The sequence below is a fragment of the Nomascus leucogenys genome, chromosome 12, assembly GCF_006542625.1.
Source record: "Nomascus leucogenys isolate Asia chromosome 12, Asia_NLE_v1, whole genome shotgun sequence".
In the NCBI taxonomy this organism is placed as follows: Eukaryota; Metazoa; Chordata; class Mammalia; order Primates; family Hylobatidae; genus Nomascus; species Nomascus leucogenys.
In genome coordinates, this window is record NC_044392.1 from 41,244,111 (window position 1) to 41,260,783 (window position 16,673).

General features: G+C 40.9%; 1 protein-coding gene across 13 annotated transcripts in view; it reads left to right on the forward strand.

Moving 5' to 3' along the window:
* DCAF8 (DDB1 and CUL4 associated factor 8) overlaps positions 1–16,673 on the forward strand; it is a 47,974-nt gene that overhangs the window by 18,827 nt on the left and 12,474 nt on the right. For 9 of the 13 annotated variants that reach the window (XM_030824111.1, XM_030824114.1, XM_030824115.1 and 6 more), the window contains 5 exons: positions 173–247; positions 3,835–4,508; positions 5,457–5,597; positions 6,948–7,042; positions 12,741–12,851. In XM_030824111.1, the coding sequence (XP_030679971.1) occupies positions 199–247; positions 3,835–4,508; positions 5,457–5,597; positions 6,948–7,042; positions 12,741–12,851 (1,070 nt within the window). In that variant the 5' untranslated portion in view covers positions 173–198. The remainder of the gene's footprint in view (positions 1–172; positions 248–3,834; positions 4,509–5,456; positions 5,598–6,947; positions 7,043–12,740; positions 12,852–16,673) is intronic. The other 4 variants (XM_030824119.1, XM_030824120.1, XM_030824121.1 and 1 more) reach the window with 1 other exon arrangement.

Below are 16,673 nucleotides of genomic sequence, written 5' to 3' on the forward strand. Positions count from 1 at the left end.
AAAAAATTTCTGGTGTGCTTTTCACAAGCTGAGAAGCCCTGTTAAGCATGCATACACAAATCATTTTTATAAAAATGATAAAACCTGTACATTGTGAAATCTCCTTGTCCCTATTGTCTTTTTTCCCAGGTGGTTTCCTAATTGTTTTGGTTTCTTCCTCTCCCAAACCCAGGCTGGCTACAGCAAACATCATTCAAGATGTCCAGCAAAGGGAGCAGCACAGATGGCAGAACAGACTTAGCTAATGGTAAGGGGCCAAAATGAAGGTGAAGCTATTTTTACTGTCAACTGAGGTTCTCCTCCTCCCTGCAAGATAGAGTGGAGGCCTGGATTTTAATGGAGGGAGAGAAACTTTCCTGTGTTGTTCTGAGTATAGGAAACTACACAGGAAACACCTTGCACTATATTGTGCTTTTGCTTCTTCTCATTTTATCTGATCATTTTCAAAATATCAATAACAGAGCTGTAATTCTAAGAGGTCAAGTGGTTTGGAGTTCTATAAAGCTATAAGGATGGGCAGAACCTAGGAAATGCTGTTAATAAAGGAGAAAAATAAAATCTAATGGCTAGTAGGAACAAGGGAATTTTAGGGAAGATGAGCTTCCCAGTTATATTGAGAGGTCCCTTTCCACAATAAGTAGTAGTTTGATAGAGAGATTACGTGGCTGGGCATGGTGGCTCATGCCTACAATCTCAGCACTTTGGGAGGCTGAGACAGGCAGATCACTTGAGCCCAGGAGCTTGAGACCAGCCTGGGCAACATAGCGAGACCCCGTCTTTAAAAAAAAAAAAAAAAAAGGTGATTACATAAGGGATGAAGTTACAACTTCTTTCCCCTCCTTATTTCCTTCCCTTACTTCCCCTCCCTTCTTTCCATTTATTTCCTTCCTTCCTTCCTTTCCCTCCTTCTTCTTTTCAGGACCAGTGCTGCCAAGTGTCAAATCACCGGATTTAGGGCAGATTTGAAGGCAGAATATAAAAATTCTAATAGAGTATAACTACCACCTGGGTTATTTAACCAGCGCTTCACCTCTGAGCCAACTTTTAAATTAGAGAAGCCGCCTTTAAATGGATATAATTGGGCAGCACGGAGTCCAGCATTCCTTAGCACCTTGAAGGTCAGGATAACAGGCTAAATTCTAGTTGATGTGATTGGAGGAAGGATAGGTGAGATTTTCAACATGCTTTTTTATTGCTCCATATGTTCTTATCACTGCCATTCATTCATCTTTTGTGAAGGAAAGTGGTTCATATTTCTCACTGGATTCAGTTGAAAGGTACAGGGTTCTAGAGGAGTTAAAGTATACTATTGATTTGGAGCTTGACCATTAGCTAGGTCAAGGATTGGCAAACTATAAATTGCAGTCCAAATCCAGCCTGCCACTTGTTTTTGTAAAGTTTTATTGGAATACAGTCATGCCTGTTCATTTATGTAGTGTCTATGAGTTGCTTTTGTTCTACATACTGGAGTTGAGTAGTTGTGGTGGAGCTCCATATGGTCTGCAAAGCCTAAGGTTTTTACTCTCTGGCCCTTTACAGAAAAAATTTGCAAACCCCTACTCTAGTTCTTGGTGATTTACTGTTGGGGCCTTCTTGATGAGCTTGTGATACCCTCTGGCCCTTATGTTAGTGTGGTAAAGCCTCCAAAATTGTCTATATTTGTTACTCATAATTTTAACAATAAACACTAGATGTTTTGGTGTTTTATTTTTTCTTTTCTTTATTTCTTCTTTTCTACAGACCTGTTAGATATGGTGTTTCAGTCCCTGCTCACCACTCCCAAGCTCAAGCCCAGTTGCATTTCAAAAAACTATAACTGCTAAACTTTCGTAGCATATACAACAGGCTCAGCAAATGTGGTTCTTGGGTTCAAATTTCTGTGCTTCGTAACTTTTTCTTCCAGCCCCTAGCCCAGTTGTTTTATACTGTGCTCTTAGTTGAGGCTTTTTTTTTTTTTTTTTTTGAGACAGAGTTTTGCTCTTGTTACACAAGCTGGCGTACAGTGGCGCAATCTCGGCTCACTGCAACCTCCACCTCCCAGGTTCAAGCGATTCTCCTGCCTCAGCCTCCCAAGTAGCTGGGATTACAGGCGCATGCCACCACGCCCGGCTAATTTTTTGTATTTCTAGTAGAAATGGGGGTTTCACCATGTTAGCCGGGCTGGTCTCCAACTCCTGACCTTAGGTGATCCACCCGCCTTGGCCTCCCAAAGTGCTGGGATTACAGGCGTTAGCCACTGCGCCCGGCCTGCAAGAACTGTTTATGTCTTCTGGCCTTCTGTTACTGCTTGAATCAAAGCACTTGTATTGTCGATCTTTTTTCAGTATTGGGTTTTGCCTAAGAGTACATTGCTTCAGAGATCTTCACAGATTACTGCTCTAATCCACATGACTAGGCAATAAGGTGCTCCACCTTTGAATCCTTAAACATCAGTGTGGTATTGGAGTTGAATAGCTCATGCTGGATGGTCTGCCTTTCCTGACAGCTTTTACTTCTGGCAGGATAAAATTTATAGCCATCCGAGGAAAGGAGGCCCATGAGCAGCATTTAAAATCTTTATTCTCCCTTTTTTTTCTTCACCTTGACTTAGGTTGGAAGTTGTGGTTGTATTGGCTCTAGAACATTCCTCAAGTTCTCATTGGAATTGACTTGACTGTTGTGAGATAAGAGAATGCAGTATGTAGTTATAGGAGATAAGCGATGAAAGTGACCTAGTTATTTAACTATCAGCATAGCAGACCTAGAATTTACTGAACTTTCTTCTTAGGCACCACTATAGTAGCCCAGCTTTTTATCAATTTTATATATGCTTCCTAATAAAACTGTCTCAAGAGACTAAAAATGTGTGACTAAAAATTATATTAAAAAATTCAAACTAATGGAAGTAAGTCAAAATATATTTACTAGCAAAAGGTGAGCAAGAACCCACTCAAATAATCACAATTCCCACTTACCCCTTCGGCTTCCTTTCTTAGTGAATTTTAGAAACTTAGGGGAAGAAACTTAGGATTTAGGTGACAGAAGGTGTAGTGGTACTTTGTTTTTTTTGAGATGGAGTCTCGCTTTGTCGCCCAGGCTAGAGTGCAGTGGTGCGACTTTGGCTCACTGCAAGCTCTGCCTTCCAGGTTCACGCCATTCTCTTGCCTCATCCTCCCGAGTAGCTGGGACTACAGGCGCCTGGCTAATTTTTTGTATTTTTAGTAGAGACGGGGTTTCACCATGTTAGCCAGGATGATCTCGATCTCCTGACCTCATGATCCACGTGCCTCAGCCTCCCAACGTGCTGGGATTACAGGTGTGAGCCACCGTGCCTGGTCCGATACTTTCTTAAAGTAGAAAATGGTGCAACTCCACATCCATAAGTCAAGAGTGATTTTTATCAGCTAGTTTCCATCTTTTGCTAAAAAGATGGCTATGCTAGCTCTTGCTGGAGTTGGCTCTTCTTTTTATATTCTGTTTAATTATTTGCTATAACTTAATAAATGCCCATCCAATACAACAGAGCCGATGGTAGATGTATCAGGCACACTTTTATACAATATGCCAATGTTTTACCTCTTGAGAACTTAATATAATCTTAGATTGTCCTGAGATTCTTTGCTTTTGTTGAAGTACTTTATGTGTGTGCATTTGATCTTTTCAATTTCTTGTTCTTTACAAGATTTCCCCTCAGAGGGTACTCTGTAATTATTTGTAATGAAAACACTTGGACCAAAGTTCATTTTTTGGTCTTTTGGTGTGATGATTTCTTAGACTAAGTTGGGAAGTCCTTCTGATCACTATCCTGTTTTTTTATTTTTCCATCTCCTCTACCCATTCCTCACTAACATGCAGGAAGCCTGTCTAGCAGTCCAGAGGAGATGTCTGGAGCTGAAGAAGGGAGGGAGACATCCTCAGGCATTGAAGTGGAGGCCTCAGACCTGAGTTTGAGCTTGACTGGGGATGATGGTGGCCCCAACCACACCAGCACAGAAAGTCGAGGCACAGACACAGAGAGCTCAGGTGAAGATAAGGACTCTGACAGCATGGAGGACACTGGTCATTACTCCATTAATGATGAAAATCGAGTCCATGACCGCTCAGAGGAAGAGGAAGAGGAGGAAGAAGAGGAGGAAGAAGAGCAGCCTCGGCGCCGTGTACAGCGCAAGCGGGCTAACCGTGACCAGGACTCATCAGATGATGAGCGGGCCCTAGAGGACTGGGTGTCCTCCGAAACATCAGCTCTACCCCGACCTCGCTGGCAAGCCCTCCCTGCCCTTCGGGAGCGGGAGCTGGGTTCAAGTGCCCGCTTTGTCTATGAGGCCTGTGGGGCAAGAGTCTTTGTGCAGCGTTTCCGCCTGCAGCATGGGCTTGAGGGCCATACTGGTTGTGTCAATACCCTGCACTTTAACCAGCGCGGCACCTGGCTGGCCAGTGGCAGCGATGACCTGAAGGTGGTGGTGTGGGATTGGGTGCGGCGGCAGCCAGTACTGGACTTTGAGAGTGGCCACAAAAGTAATGTGTTCCAGGTGAGGCAAGGGAGCATAATAGCAACTGAGAGAATCAGGCATGAGTTAGAGAAATCTGAACTGCAGCGTGGATTGGGAGCTGATAGTGAGTTATGGTAGGAATTAGGTATCGGGACATGGCCCTACTTTGGCTCCCATAATGACCTAAATACACTGAAAGACTCTTGACAACCCTAGATTCCTTGAGCATATGGACTGTTGGAAGCCTCATAGGTAGGGTGCATGCAGCTTATTAAATGTGTGCTGGTAGGAGGCAGTGTAGTATAAGCACAGGCTCTTGAACGAAACTGCCTGAGTTCAAATCGTAGCCCTTCTGCTTACTAGCTCAGTGATCTTGGGCAAGTTATTTTACCTTTGTCTTCAGTTTATCTGTAAAATGGGACTAATAACACATAGGGTTATGAGGATTAAGCAACAATAGAAGCTAAGCAGTTAGAGCTGTGGCTGGTACTTAATAAACAGTTGATAAATGTTAGCTTATACTGTTATTATTCTGTAAAGATTTTACTCCTTGGCCACATCTACTGTACTGGTACCAGCCATTTATCCTAAGGGTGTTCTCTTTTCTTCCCTGACATTCCCCCTATATTCCTTTTTCTTTGTGGCAAATTTATATTTGCTTTCAGAATCAAGGTAGATTTTTCCTCCTCTATTCCTTTTCTCCCCTGCTAGGTACAGTCCTAGTTCATCTGAACTCTTATCATGTGCCAGTTCAATCTTCCAGAGCCAACTGAAATGCTGTCTTACATCAAAGGAAGTTTTTTCTCTCCCTTTCCTTTAACTCCTGGAAGAAATTGGGCTTAGCCAGCTGTACAAGAGTAGGAAAGCTAAGTTTCCAGCTGTCATATAAGAAAAGGGGGTAAGTTGAGGTCATCATCGTATTTTTCATTCTTAAGTTTACCTCTCTCATTTCTTTGTGTGTCCTTTTTTTCATTCTTAACACCCCAGGCCAAGTTTCTTCCTAACAGTGGTGATTCCACTCTGGCCATGTGTGCCCGTGATGGGCAGGTTCGGGTAGCAGAACTGTCTGCCACACAGTGTTGCAAGAATACAAAACGTGTGGCCCAGCACAAGGGAGCGTCCCACAAGGTAAGTAAGACCTTGCTCCAAAATTTGTGCAATTCAAATCCTCTGTGGTTCTCAGCCAAGGTTCTCCCTTATCTCTGCCCATTGTGTCACATTTGTTGTGGTCACGTGCCTCACCTCTTTCAGTCCTAAGATATGTAGTTAAGAAAGCAAAAGCAGCCACCCTAAACTCCTAGGAAGGCAAGTGTCTGAAAGGTCCCTAGATCGTGCACTTACAGTATTTGGCCCCTAAGCTAAGCCATAGTTGGTTTGGAGATCTTTGAGGTCTCCTGTGCCCTCTAAACCTTTTACATTTATTCTGATTTTTTAGGGTATTTTGACAGTTTCAAGGTGCTAGTAGTTGATTCCTCATGTGTGAGAGCTTCAGCTTACCTGCTCAAACTCTCAGTTCACAAATAGCACTGTTTCTGGAAGCCCTATTTAAAGCTGGGAATATAGGCCAAATAATCCATGGTGGCAGCTAGCAAGGAGTTAAGAGCTGCCAGTTTTAAGGTAGGCATGGTGGTGGTCTTTTGTGCCATGAAAAGAGGTGGGTACTCTTTTAGAAACCCTACGCAAAAATATAGGTGGACCTGGAGTATCCTTTTCTAGCCAAGGCAGCCCAGGATATGTGAAAATTACCTATTTCTTTGATTTTTAAGTCTACTCCTAACCCACTAGATAATTAATTTTTAGTTGTAAGGAACTAAGATGTAAGGAATGAAGCTGGACACCATTTCTCTCTGCACTTAAGGGTATGGAATTGATTTTATTCGAGAATGAACTGTTGCTGGGTGTGGTGGCTTATGCCCGTAATCCCAATACTTTGGGAGGCTGAGATGGGAGGACTGCTTGAGGCCAGGAGTTTGAGACCAGCCTGGGCAATATAGCAAGACCCCATCTGTGGAAAACAAACAAAAAAAAAGGTGAAAAAACGAGCCAGGTATAGTGCCTTGTGCTTCTAGTCCCAGCTACTTGGGCAGCTGAGGTGGGAGGATCACTTAAGCCCACAAGGTTGAGGCTTTAGTGAGCCATGATCATGCCTGGGTGGTAAAGTGAGACCCTGACTGGAAAAAAAGAAAATGAACTCTAATGGCTGATGTTTTTCTTTGCTATCTCTGTTCATATCTCTTGGGGATTTAGTTGAATCACCTGTCCTTTGACTTGTATAGAATAAACAAAGCTATAAATAATTCGCATACAAGAGTAAGTGGGCTTAGATTATGTCCTTTCCTGGGATTTTATGACAAAAAGGTAGACATTTTTCTTTTTGGGACATTTTAAGTGCAGCCCTTCCTAAAGTTATAGGAATGAACTAGATGACCTCTAATTCTAATATTTAGAAACCTCATGTTTTTCCTTTTTCTTCTTCAGTTGGCACTGGAACCAGACTCTCCCTGTACGTTCTTATCTGCAGGTGAAGATGCAGTTGTTTTCACCATTGACCTGAGACAAGACCGCCCAGCGTCGTAAGTGTAGCAGTAATATCATTACAGAACTGTATCTCTTAGCCTTGAACATATTCCATATGTCTTGGTAATGCCTAACTCTGGTTCATCAGAATAGTACCTTTGTGCCTATGATTAAGAGGTAGTTTAAGGTTAAGGGGAATTCCTTACTTCCTCTCTTTCTCAGTAGTGAAATACTATTCAGTCTACCTTCATTTCTCAAACAGTTTACTTATTATATGTGGCCTTTAATAATTTGATGATCTTTTGCTCTTTATTCACTTGAATGTCATCATTTTACCCAAAGAAAGCACATTATTCCACAAACTCATGTAGAGGTACAGTCCTGTAAATTTTAAATTTAAATAAATTTTAAATTTAGGTATTTATAGAAACATACAAACATAAAATTTGGACAAAAATACTGGTAGCTGTAGTTGAGTTCTCTTTTATCACAGTTCATTTATATGTGAATCTGAGACTCATAGATACATTTTATTCCTTTTTAACTGTGTGATATCATAGAAAAAACACAGCATCTTGTTTGGATCCAGGCGGACCTAGGTCAAATCTCAAATCAGGCACTACTAGTTATGACTTACATAACCTTCTGAACCTCATTTTCTTCAGCCTTGTTATGGGCATATTTTTTTCCCTCCCTCCCTCCTTCCCTCTCTAGTAGTTTCTATGAGGATTTATGTATACACACACACACACACACATATATAAACACATATATATACACACATATATACACACACATATACACACATATGTACACACATACACACATGCACACATATTTATACACACATGTACATACATATACACATATATATTTATACACACACACACATATGTATGTATATATATATATACGTGTGTGTGCGTGATGCCTCAGCATAATGTTTAACACTATGGCTGAAATTTATTAAGTTTTAGCTAATAATTATAATTATTTTAGTTTCCTTTTTTCATTTTTATTGCTCTTATAATAAACAAATACTTTTGTTTAAGAGATTCAAGTAATAAAGTGTACAGACAAAATGTAAATGCTCCCTCAGTCACCCCCCCCCCCCACCATTTTTCTAGCTATTGAAAACCATTGTGGGCAGGGCACGGTGGCTCACGCCTGTAATCCCAGCACTTTGGGAGGCCAAGGCAGGTGGATCACTTGAGGTCAGGAGTTTGAGACCAGCCTAGCCAACACGGCAAAACCTCACCTCTACTAAAAATACAAAAATTAGCCGGACATGGCGTGTGCTACTCAGGAGGCTGAGGCAGGAGAATCGCTTGAACCTGGGAGGTGGAGGTTGCAGTGAGCTGAGATCGTGCCACTGCACTCCATCCTGAATGACGGAGCAAAACTCCATCTCAAAAAAAAAAAAAACATGTAAGTAATTTTGAAAAAAGTCCCTTTTGTAAACATTTTGCACCTAAATATATACACATATATACACTTTCTCCCCATGAGTATACTTGTATGTATATATAAACATATATGTATGTTTCTGCAGTTTGTTTTTTTCATGTTACAGTGTGGGAGATTTTTCTGTGTTGGACCATAAAAGCTACCTTGTTGTTAACCATGAGAGAAATATCATAGCATTGGTGTACCACAGTTTATTTAACCTTTACCTTATTGATAGATATCTAGATTGTTTATTGTCTTGTTTGTCTTAAAGATTATTATAACAAATCTTGGTCGGGTGCAGTGGCTCATGCCTGTAACCCCAGCACTTTGGGAGGCTGAGCTAGGTGGATCACTTGAGGTCAGGAGTTTGAGACCAGCCTGGCCAACATGGTGAAACCTCGTCTCTACTGAAAATACAAAAATTAGCCATGTGTGGTGGTACGTGCCTATAATCCCAGCTGCTCAGGAGGCTGAGAATTGCTTGAGCCCAGGAGGTGGAGGTTGCAGTGAGCTGAGATCATGCCACTGTACTCCAGCCTGGGTGACAGAGCAAGACTGTCTCAAAAAAAAAAAAAAATTATTATAACAGATCTTATAGGTCAGTACCAGTATTGAGTAAGGGATAGCAATGATTTACATAGGACATAAGTAAAATATAAATTAATTTGGGGACTATAACACGAAGGCTGATTATTACTAGACTTTTATTTTTGGAGAGCTAAGTCCAGAAAAAGCTGTTTGGATAGTAGAAGAATTTCTACAACTGCTTAAAAGATAGAAATGTTTTAGGCTTGGGGAAAAGATATGTTGCTTGTTTATATAACCTTCAAGAGAACAAAGATTGGGAGATTTATGCTGGAAATGGAATAAGCCTAAATGACAAGGGTTCTCCCTTCTAGTACTAGCTTTGTAGTTATCTGACTTGGAGGAAATCATTTAATCTTTTGAACTACATGGTGTTTGTTATTTCCAGTTCTAAAGTTCCAGGGTTCTGTAATGGTAATGGAAGATTAGCAAGTTTTTCATAGGGAAGAGCAAAAAAGCAAAAAATGATAATAAGTTTATTTAATATGCTGTGTTAAAGAGTTGTGAAACAGAATGAGATCTTATCCTGTGGATCAGGTTCAGAGGGAAACTACTGTTAGGCCACCAGGAATTGAATCTGGTTCAAGTAATGAATAGAGCGAATGACTTTGGCAGATTATTGAATTTAGAATGAAATTATATAGGCAGAAAGTCTGGCTGAGAGTTAACCATGAATCAGAACATAAGCAATGATAGGTGGGATAGAATCTGGGTACAAGGAGAAAATGAAGAGTAAAGGAGGCCCAAATCTAGATTTGAGTAATAAAGACAGTGAGTCTTTAAAGTTTTTGTTGTAAGGGTTAAAGTAGTATTACAGGCTGGCATGGGGTGAAAAGCTGAACATCTGCTTATGTCAGAGGCATTTTTTTTTTTTTTTTGAGGTGGAGTCTCACTCTTTCGCTCAGGCTGGAGTACAGTGGCATGATCTTGTCAGAGGCATTTTTGTGTGAAGTTGGCATAAGGGAGATTTTCTTTTGTATATATGTGATGATAGCCAAGTCTCTGAAAGCTAATGAAATTGACTAACATCTTAGGAAAAGAGTTTGATTTGAAACTGTGGATGGAATATTCCTTTAGCCAGTGGAAGCCAGTTTGAGGTATTCTTCAAAGAAATCCTTTGGTCTCATCTGTAATTATTTTTCCCTTTTTGCTAGGACATACTTGCTCATTAGTTTTAAGGCAAAATTTGGTGAATTTGTTTAATGTTTCCTCTAATGTGAACATTTTTTCCTCCTATTGCCATGATAATCATTTTTATAGCACCTCTGCATGTCCCCTGCAGAGCTCAAGGTACTCTGCATTTACCCATCAGGAGGGAGAAATGTTTGTTTTATGGGATTAAGTTGAGGCATGGAAAGATTGAGCTCTTCGTCAGGATTACATAACTGTGGAACCAGTACTTCATAATCTATTCCTTAGTTTCTTCATTTTGCTTCCACATGGTGACTTTTGTATTTGTTTGACCTTGTCCTTCTGAAATTTCAAATTGCTAAGGAAATGAGATGGTCCTGTGGGAAGGAGCAGCATCAGCTCCTACTCTCTTTCCCTGTCTAAAACTCATATTAGAGCAGTCTCTTAGCTAGTTTTGTCCCTGAAGCTGTTATTCTTTTGACATGTTTCCTGCCTTGTGTTTTTGAGGTGTGTGGGGGACACCATTAGGGGATGGAGGTTTCCCCTAATGACATTCATTTTCAGTGCCCTCTGTATTTTTTTTTTTTGTGTGTTTTTAATTTTAAAATAAATAGAGATGGGAGCTCACTGTGTTGCCTAGGCTGGTCTTGAATTCCTGGGCTCAAACGATCCTCCCACCTCAGCCTCCCAAAGTGCTGGGATTATGAGCCACTGCACCTGGTCCTCTGTATTCATTTAATGAAAAGCTGCAGAGATATTAAGTAAAATCTCTCCACTTTGCCTAGAGCAGTTCTAGGCTGAAGTGACTTTGGCTATGCAGAAAGGATGCTAAAATCATTTCTTTACAAAGAAACTTGTTGTCATGGTTATATTTCTTTCTGTTTCCATAGCATCAGAAATAAATAAAACCTTAGACTTAAAAACAAAAACTAAAGCCAAGCCTCTTCCTATAGTTTCTTGAAGTCTTTCCTTTCCTGTAAATTTATCAATCTTCATTATGTCATATTTGACTAATTGAATGCTTAGATCTGAGAAGAATATTCATCATGCCACCCTTAACCTGGAACAAATTATGGCTGTTTTAGACAGATTCTTCTGTATTTCTTCAGTGAAAAATTTATCAGTTTTCAGTGTGCATATTTTAAGCTGGTTTTTTATTTTTTTACTTTTTGAGTCAGGGTTTCACTCTGTCACCTAAGCAAGAGGTACAGTGGCAAGACCACGGCTCACTGCAGCCTCAACTTTCTGGGCTCAAGGAATCCTCACACCTCAGCCTCCTGAGCAGCTGGGACTATAGGTGCATGCCACCACACTGGCTAATTTTTTATAACAAATTTTTTTTTTTTTTTTTTTTTTTGAGACAGCGTCTCCCTCTGCCACCCAGGCTGGAGTGCAGTGGCACGATCTTGGTCCACTGGAACCTCTGCCTCCTGGATTCAAGCAGTTCTTCTGCCTCAGCCTCCCGAGTAGCTGGGATTACAGGTGCATGCCACCATGCCCGGCTAATTTTTGTATTTTTGGTAGAGACGGGGTTTCACCATGTTGTCCAGGCTGATCTTGAACTCCTGACCTTGTGATCCACCCGCCTCAGCTTCCCAAAGTGCTGGGATTACAGGCGTGAGCCACCGCACCCGGCTTTTTATAATAATTTTTTATAGAGATAGGGTCTTGCTATGTTGCCCAGGGTGGTCTTGAGCTCCTAGCCTCAGTTGTTCCTCCCAAAGTGCTGGGATTATAGGCATGAGCCAGTGCCTGGCTTAAGTTGGGTTTTAAGTGACTTTTTTTTTTGAGACCGTCTTGCTCCGTTGCGCAGGCTGGAGTACCGTGGCATGATCTCTGCTCACTGCAACCTCTACCTCCCAGGCTCAAGTGATTCTCCTCCCTCAGCCTCCTGAGTAGCTGGGATTGTCCTGAGTAGCTGGGATTATAGGCATGCGCCACCACGCCTGGCTAAGTTTTGTATTTTCAGTAGAGATGGGGTCTCGCCATGTTGGCTAGGCTGGTCTCAAACTCCTGGCCTCAAGTGACCCGCCCGCCTCGGTCTCCCAAAGTGTAGGGATTACAGGCATGAGCCACCATACCTGGCCGTAAGTTACATTTTAATGGAATCTGAGAGATGGTCTCTGACCTTAAGGTCTTTTTTAGCCTACTGTTTCTGGGATTCTTCTTCCACTTCTCTCCTTGTTCCCAGGTGATAGGGAAGATGTATTTATAAATAAAGGGTAGGAAGGTATCTGTAGTATTGTCTGATTAATAACTGGCTGTTATTGTGTTGGACTCCAGCTAAACTGAGGCTTCCTGAAGAGTGGTACATTCATATACCTTTAGTTTATACTTCTTAAGGAACACTAGAAAGTGACTTCACTACATGTTTTTTTTCCCCAATCCCCAAAGTCCCATTTAATAAATGTATGTGCATTTTTCCTGTTGTTACGTACAAAACAAACAGAGAAGACACAACACTTCTTTCTTTCCAAATGAGAATCTCTTTGGTTTCTTATTAGCCGTGTTACTCTCTTGGCTCTCCTTTGCCATGACCACCTGGATCTTTTGGAGTATATAACTTTCTGTGCTTTTCTACTCTTAAAGGAAACTGGTGGTGACAAAAGAGAAAGAGAAGAAAGTGGGGCTGTATACGATCTATGTGAATCCTGCCAATACCCACCAGTTTGCAGTGGGTGGACGAGATCAGTTTGTAAGGTGAGTTTGTGGCTCTTTTGTGTCTTTGACAGTTTATAAGACTGATGCATTGTATACTACCAGGTGCTCCTTTATGGAGAGTTATGAATTTTCTAGGAATCCATTAACTATTATCTTGAATTTTTTACCATTTTCCAAAAATCTTACATGCCTTTGGAGATGTTCTGTTCTCTAATGTAATAGTCTCTGAGGGTGACTTTACATATTTTAGAGATTATCAAGTTTTAAAGAAGTTAGATGATGGTCAGGTGCAGTGGCTCACACCTGTAATCTCAGCACTTTGGGAGGTGAGGCGGGTGGATCACCTAAGGTCAGGAGTTTGGGATCAGCCTGGCCAACATGGCAAAACTCTGTCTCTAAAAAAAAAATACAAAAATTAGCCAGGCATGATGGTGCATGCCTGTAGTCCCAGCTACTCAAGAGGCTGAGGCAGGAGGATCACTTGAGCTCAGGAGTCAGAGGTTGCAATGAGCCAAGACTGTGCCACTGCACTCCAGCCTGAATGACAGAGCGAGACTCTGTCTCAAAAAAGAAAAGAAGTTAGATGAATTGACCAAGGTCCTCACATGGCAGCTAAGCCATAAATTTAGGTTTACCAGCAAGTGCTATATTAGTAAATAATCTTATACCTTTTTCATATATAAATAAACATGCACTAGAAATTTTAAATACTGGTTTTCAATTCAGAAATAGTTTGACTTGGGAGCACTTAGTGTGAACTGAGGGTTTTTTGGCTCTCACTGTCCTGAGCTACCACTTTTTTTTATCCATAGTGATATCTTTGTTACCGTGAACACCTTCTGTTAACACTGGCTCTTGAGACATGACCTAAGGAAAACAGACACTGTGGATTCAGTCTCCATATGTATTAGTTAATTTCCTCTGACCCTTAGTAATAAGCTGTATCCATCCCTATCCAGTTGGTATTTTAACTATGTTTCTTTGGGCTCATCAGTTTGAAAGGAGAGAGAGGGACAAGATCACTAAAAAAATGAGTGACTTTTTGCTTTCCTAATGGTAAGTGAAAAGCATCATCTTCCTTTTGAAATGAGAGCACATTTTATAGCTGTATTTCCAGATTCATTTTATTAGTAAGAATCATGGGGAATAGGGTAAATTTTTAGAAAATACATGAGATGACTTTGCCTTGTTCAAGAATCCTGGACAAAACCTTGTTTCTCTCTTCTTCCCCTATTCCCATGCCTTCAAAATTCGTTTCCTCCAGTCACCAACAGTCCTTAAATGTGTAGCCATAGATTTTTTTTTTTTTTTTTTTAGACAGAGTTTCGCTGTTATTACCCATGCTGGAGTGCAATGATGCAATCTTGGCTTACTGCAACCTCCGCTTCCCAGGTTCAAGCGATTCTCCTGCCTCAGCCTCCCAAGTAGCTGGGATTACAGGCGCACGCCACCACGCCTGGCTAATCTTTTGTATTTTTAATAGAACCGAGGTTTCACCATGTTAGCCAGGCTGGTCTCGAACTCCTGACTTCAGGTGATCTGCCCGCCTTGGCCTCCCAAAGTGCTGGGATTGCAGGCGTGAGCCACTGTGCCTGGCCAATTTTTTTTATTTTGGGATAAGAAGCTGTTGATCAAAAAGGGTTGTAGTTTGTACAGATTTTCAGTTGCTACCTCCTCCAAGTTGAGCATTCACCAAAATTTCGAGTTGGAAGTTCCTACTTAGAGCTCCAGATTACTTGAAAAGTCTGTGTCTCTAACAGATTCCACCACTAGGACCAAGATGTTTGGAGGGGAATGTAGTAGTTTGCTGTATTGAGAACTGTATTCATATGTGTGTATGTATTCATATGATATGTATATCATATTGCCTTAACCCAATGCTGATACTTTCCCAGGGTTAGAGTAAGGCTTAGAGTTTTAGCATTTCAACACAAGGAGAAATACTCAAATCTTCTGTTTCTTATCAGCCTCAATATCCTCTATTGGCTATTTAGTTGGCAGAAGTTATGTGAAGATTTTTGTTTTTTTTTTTTTTGAGACAGAGTCTCACTTTGTTGCCCAGGCTGGAGTGTAGTGGCTCGATCTCGGCTCACTGCAACCTCTGCCTCCCGGGTTCAAGTGATTCTCATGCCTCAGCCTCCCAAGTAGCTGGGATTATAGGCATGTGCCACCTTGACTGGCTATTTTTGTATTTTTAGTAGAGATACGGTTTTGCCATGTTGGCCAGGCTGGTCTCAAACTGTCTTCAAGTGATCCACCCGCCTCGGCCTCTCAAAAGTGCTGGGATTACAGTTGTGAGCCACCGCGCCTGGCTATATGAAGATTTTGAGGCACACTGATCCTACACAAGCAGGTAGCCCTTTCAGCACTCCAGCTCTTCTCTGACATTAGGTTATACTTAGCTTCTCTGGCACCTCTCCTGTGCAGCCAACTGAATGTTTTGAGGTTTCTCATTTCTTATTCTTCCTTTGAAAGAACCCAAACAGCTCATCTTCTGGTATAAATTTGAAAACATTTTTGCTGAATATTATATATCATAACATCATTAACTTTAACTCCTAGCCTAAAGGAATTACTTTAAGGGAATACAGAGAAATAGCTTAGTCATCCTCAAGGCTTTTGCCTCATTAATACTGAATTTGAGTTTAGGGTTATTAAAAAGTATTTAAGGGAAGCTCTGGGGAGACATGCTTTTTGGCCTGTGGCCAAAAAAAAAAAGTATGCAAGTAGAGGAGGTATAGGTGTGAGTCCCTACTACACCTGCTAAGCTAAGCTAATTCCTGCTTAGTTTAGTTTTAAGAATTTATAGGAGTAAAGCAAGAGAGAATATATCAGATGAATCCTTTAGTGGTAAATTTGGCTGACATGAAAATTTATTGCTAAAGGATTAAGTATAGGCCCTGATTGATGAAGCACAGTCAGTAAATCATCTCTTCATTCCCCAGTTCTTAAGCCAACATCAGCAACACTGAGAGAACATTAGATTAAAGGCAGGTACAGAAGAAAGACTTAGGGTAACAAGTTAGTGGGTGCCTGAAGGCATGTGGGAAGAGATGTGGTAAAGGTGTGGAGAGGATGCTAAAACTATTCCTTACGTGACTTAAAATGTCAAGGGGCTTGGTGTGGTGGCTCATGACTATAAAACTAGAGCACTTTGGAAGGCCAAAGCTGGAGAATAGCTTGAGGTCAGGAGTTCAAGGCCAACTTGGGCAATATAGCAAGACTATGTCTCTACCAAAAAAAAAAAAATTAAGAAAAAATTTTAATTTTTTAATTAATTAAATATCTCCAGGTGTGGTGGTATGCTCCTGTAGTCCCAACTACTTGGGAGGCAGAGGAGGATCTCTTGAGTGCAGGAGTTTGGGGCTACAGTGAGCTGTGATTACACCACTGCACTCCGTCCTGGATGACAGAGTGAGACCCTGTCTCAAAAAAAATAACTAAAAGTAAAATATAAACTATCAAAGGCCTATGATATGTTCAGAAAGTAGTAGGAAAGTTGTATTAATCTTTCTATGCTTACTGTCTATCACAGGGCTTGACAAAGTATACTGCTTGTTTTTATAAATAAAGTTTTATTGGAACACAGCCATGGCCTTCCTTTACATGTTGTTTATGACCACTTTCATGCTACAATGGCAGAATTCAATAGTTTTTATAGAGATTAGATGGTTTGCCAGTTTACCAGCTTAAAACATTTACTGTCTTGTCCTTTAAGAAAAAGTTTGCCAAATTCTATTCTAGCATCATATGTAGAATATAGTAGGTTATTAATAAACACTTAGTTGGGGTGTAGTGGCTTATACCTGTAATCCCAGCACTTTGGGAGGCCGAGGCAGGAGAATCTTTTTTTTTTTTTTT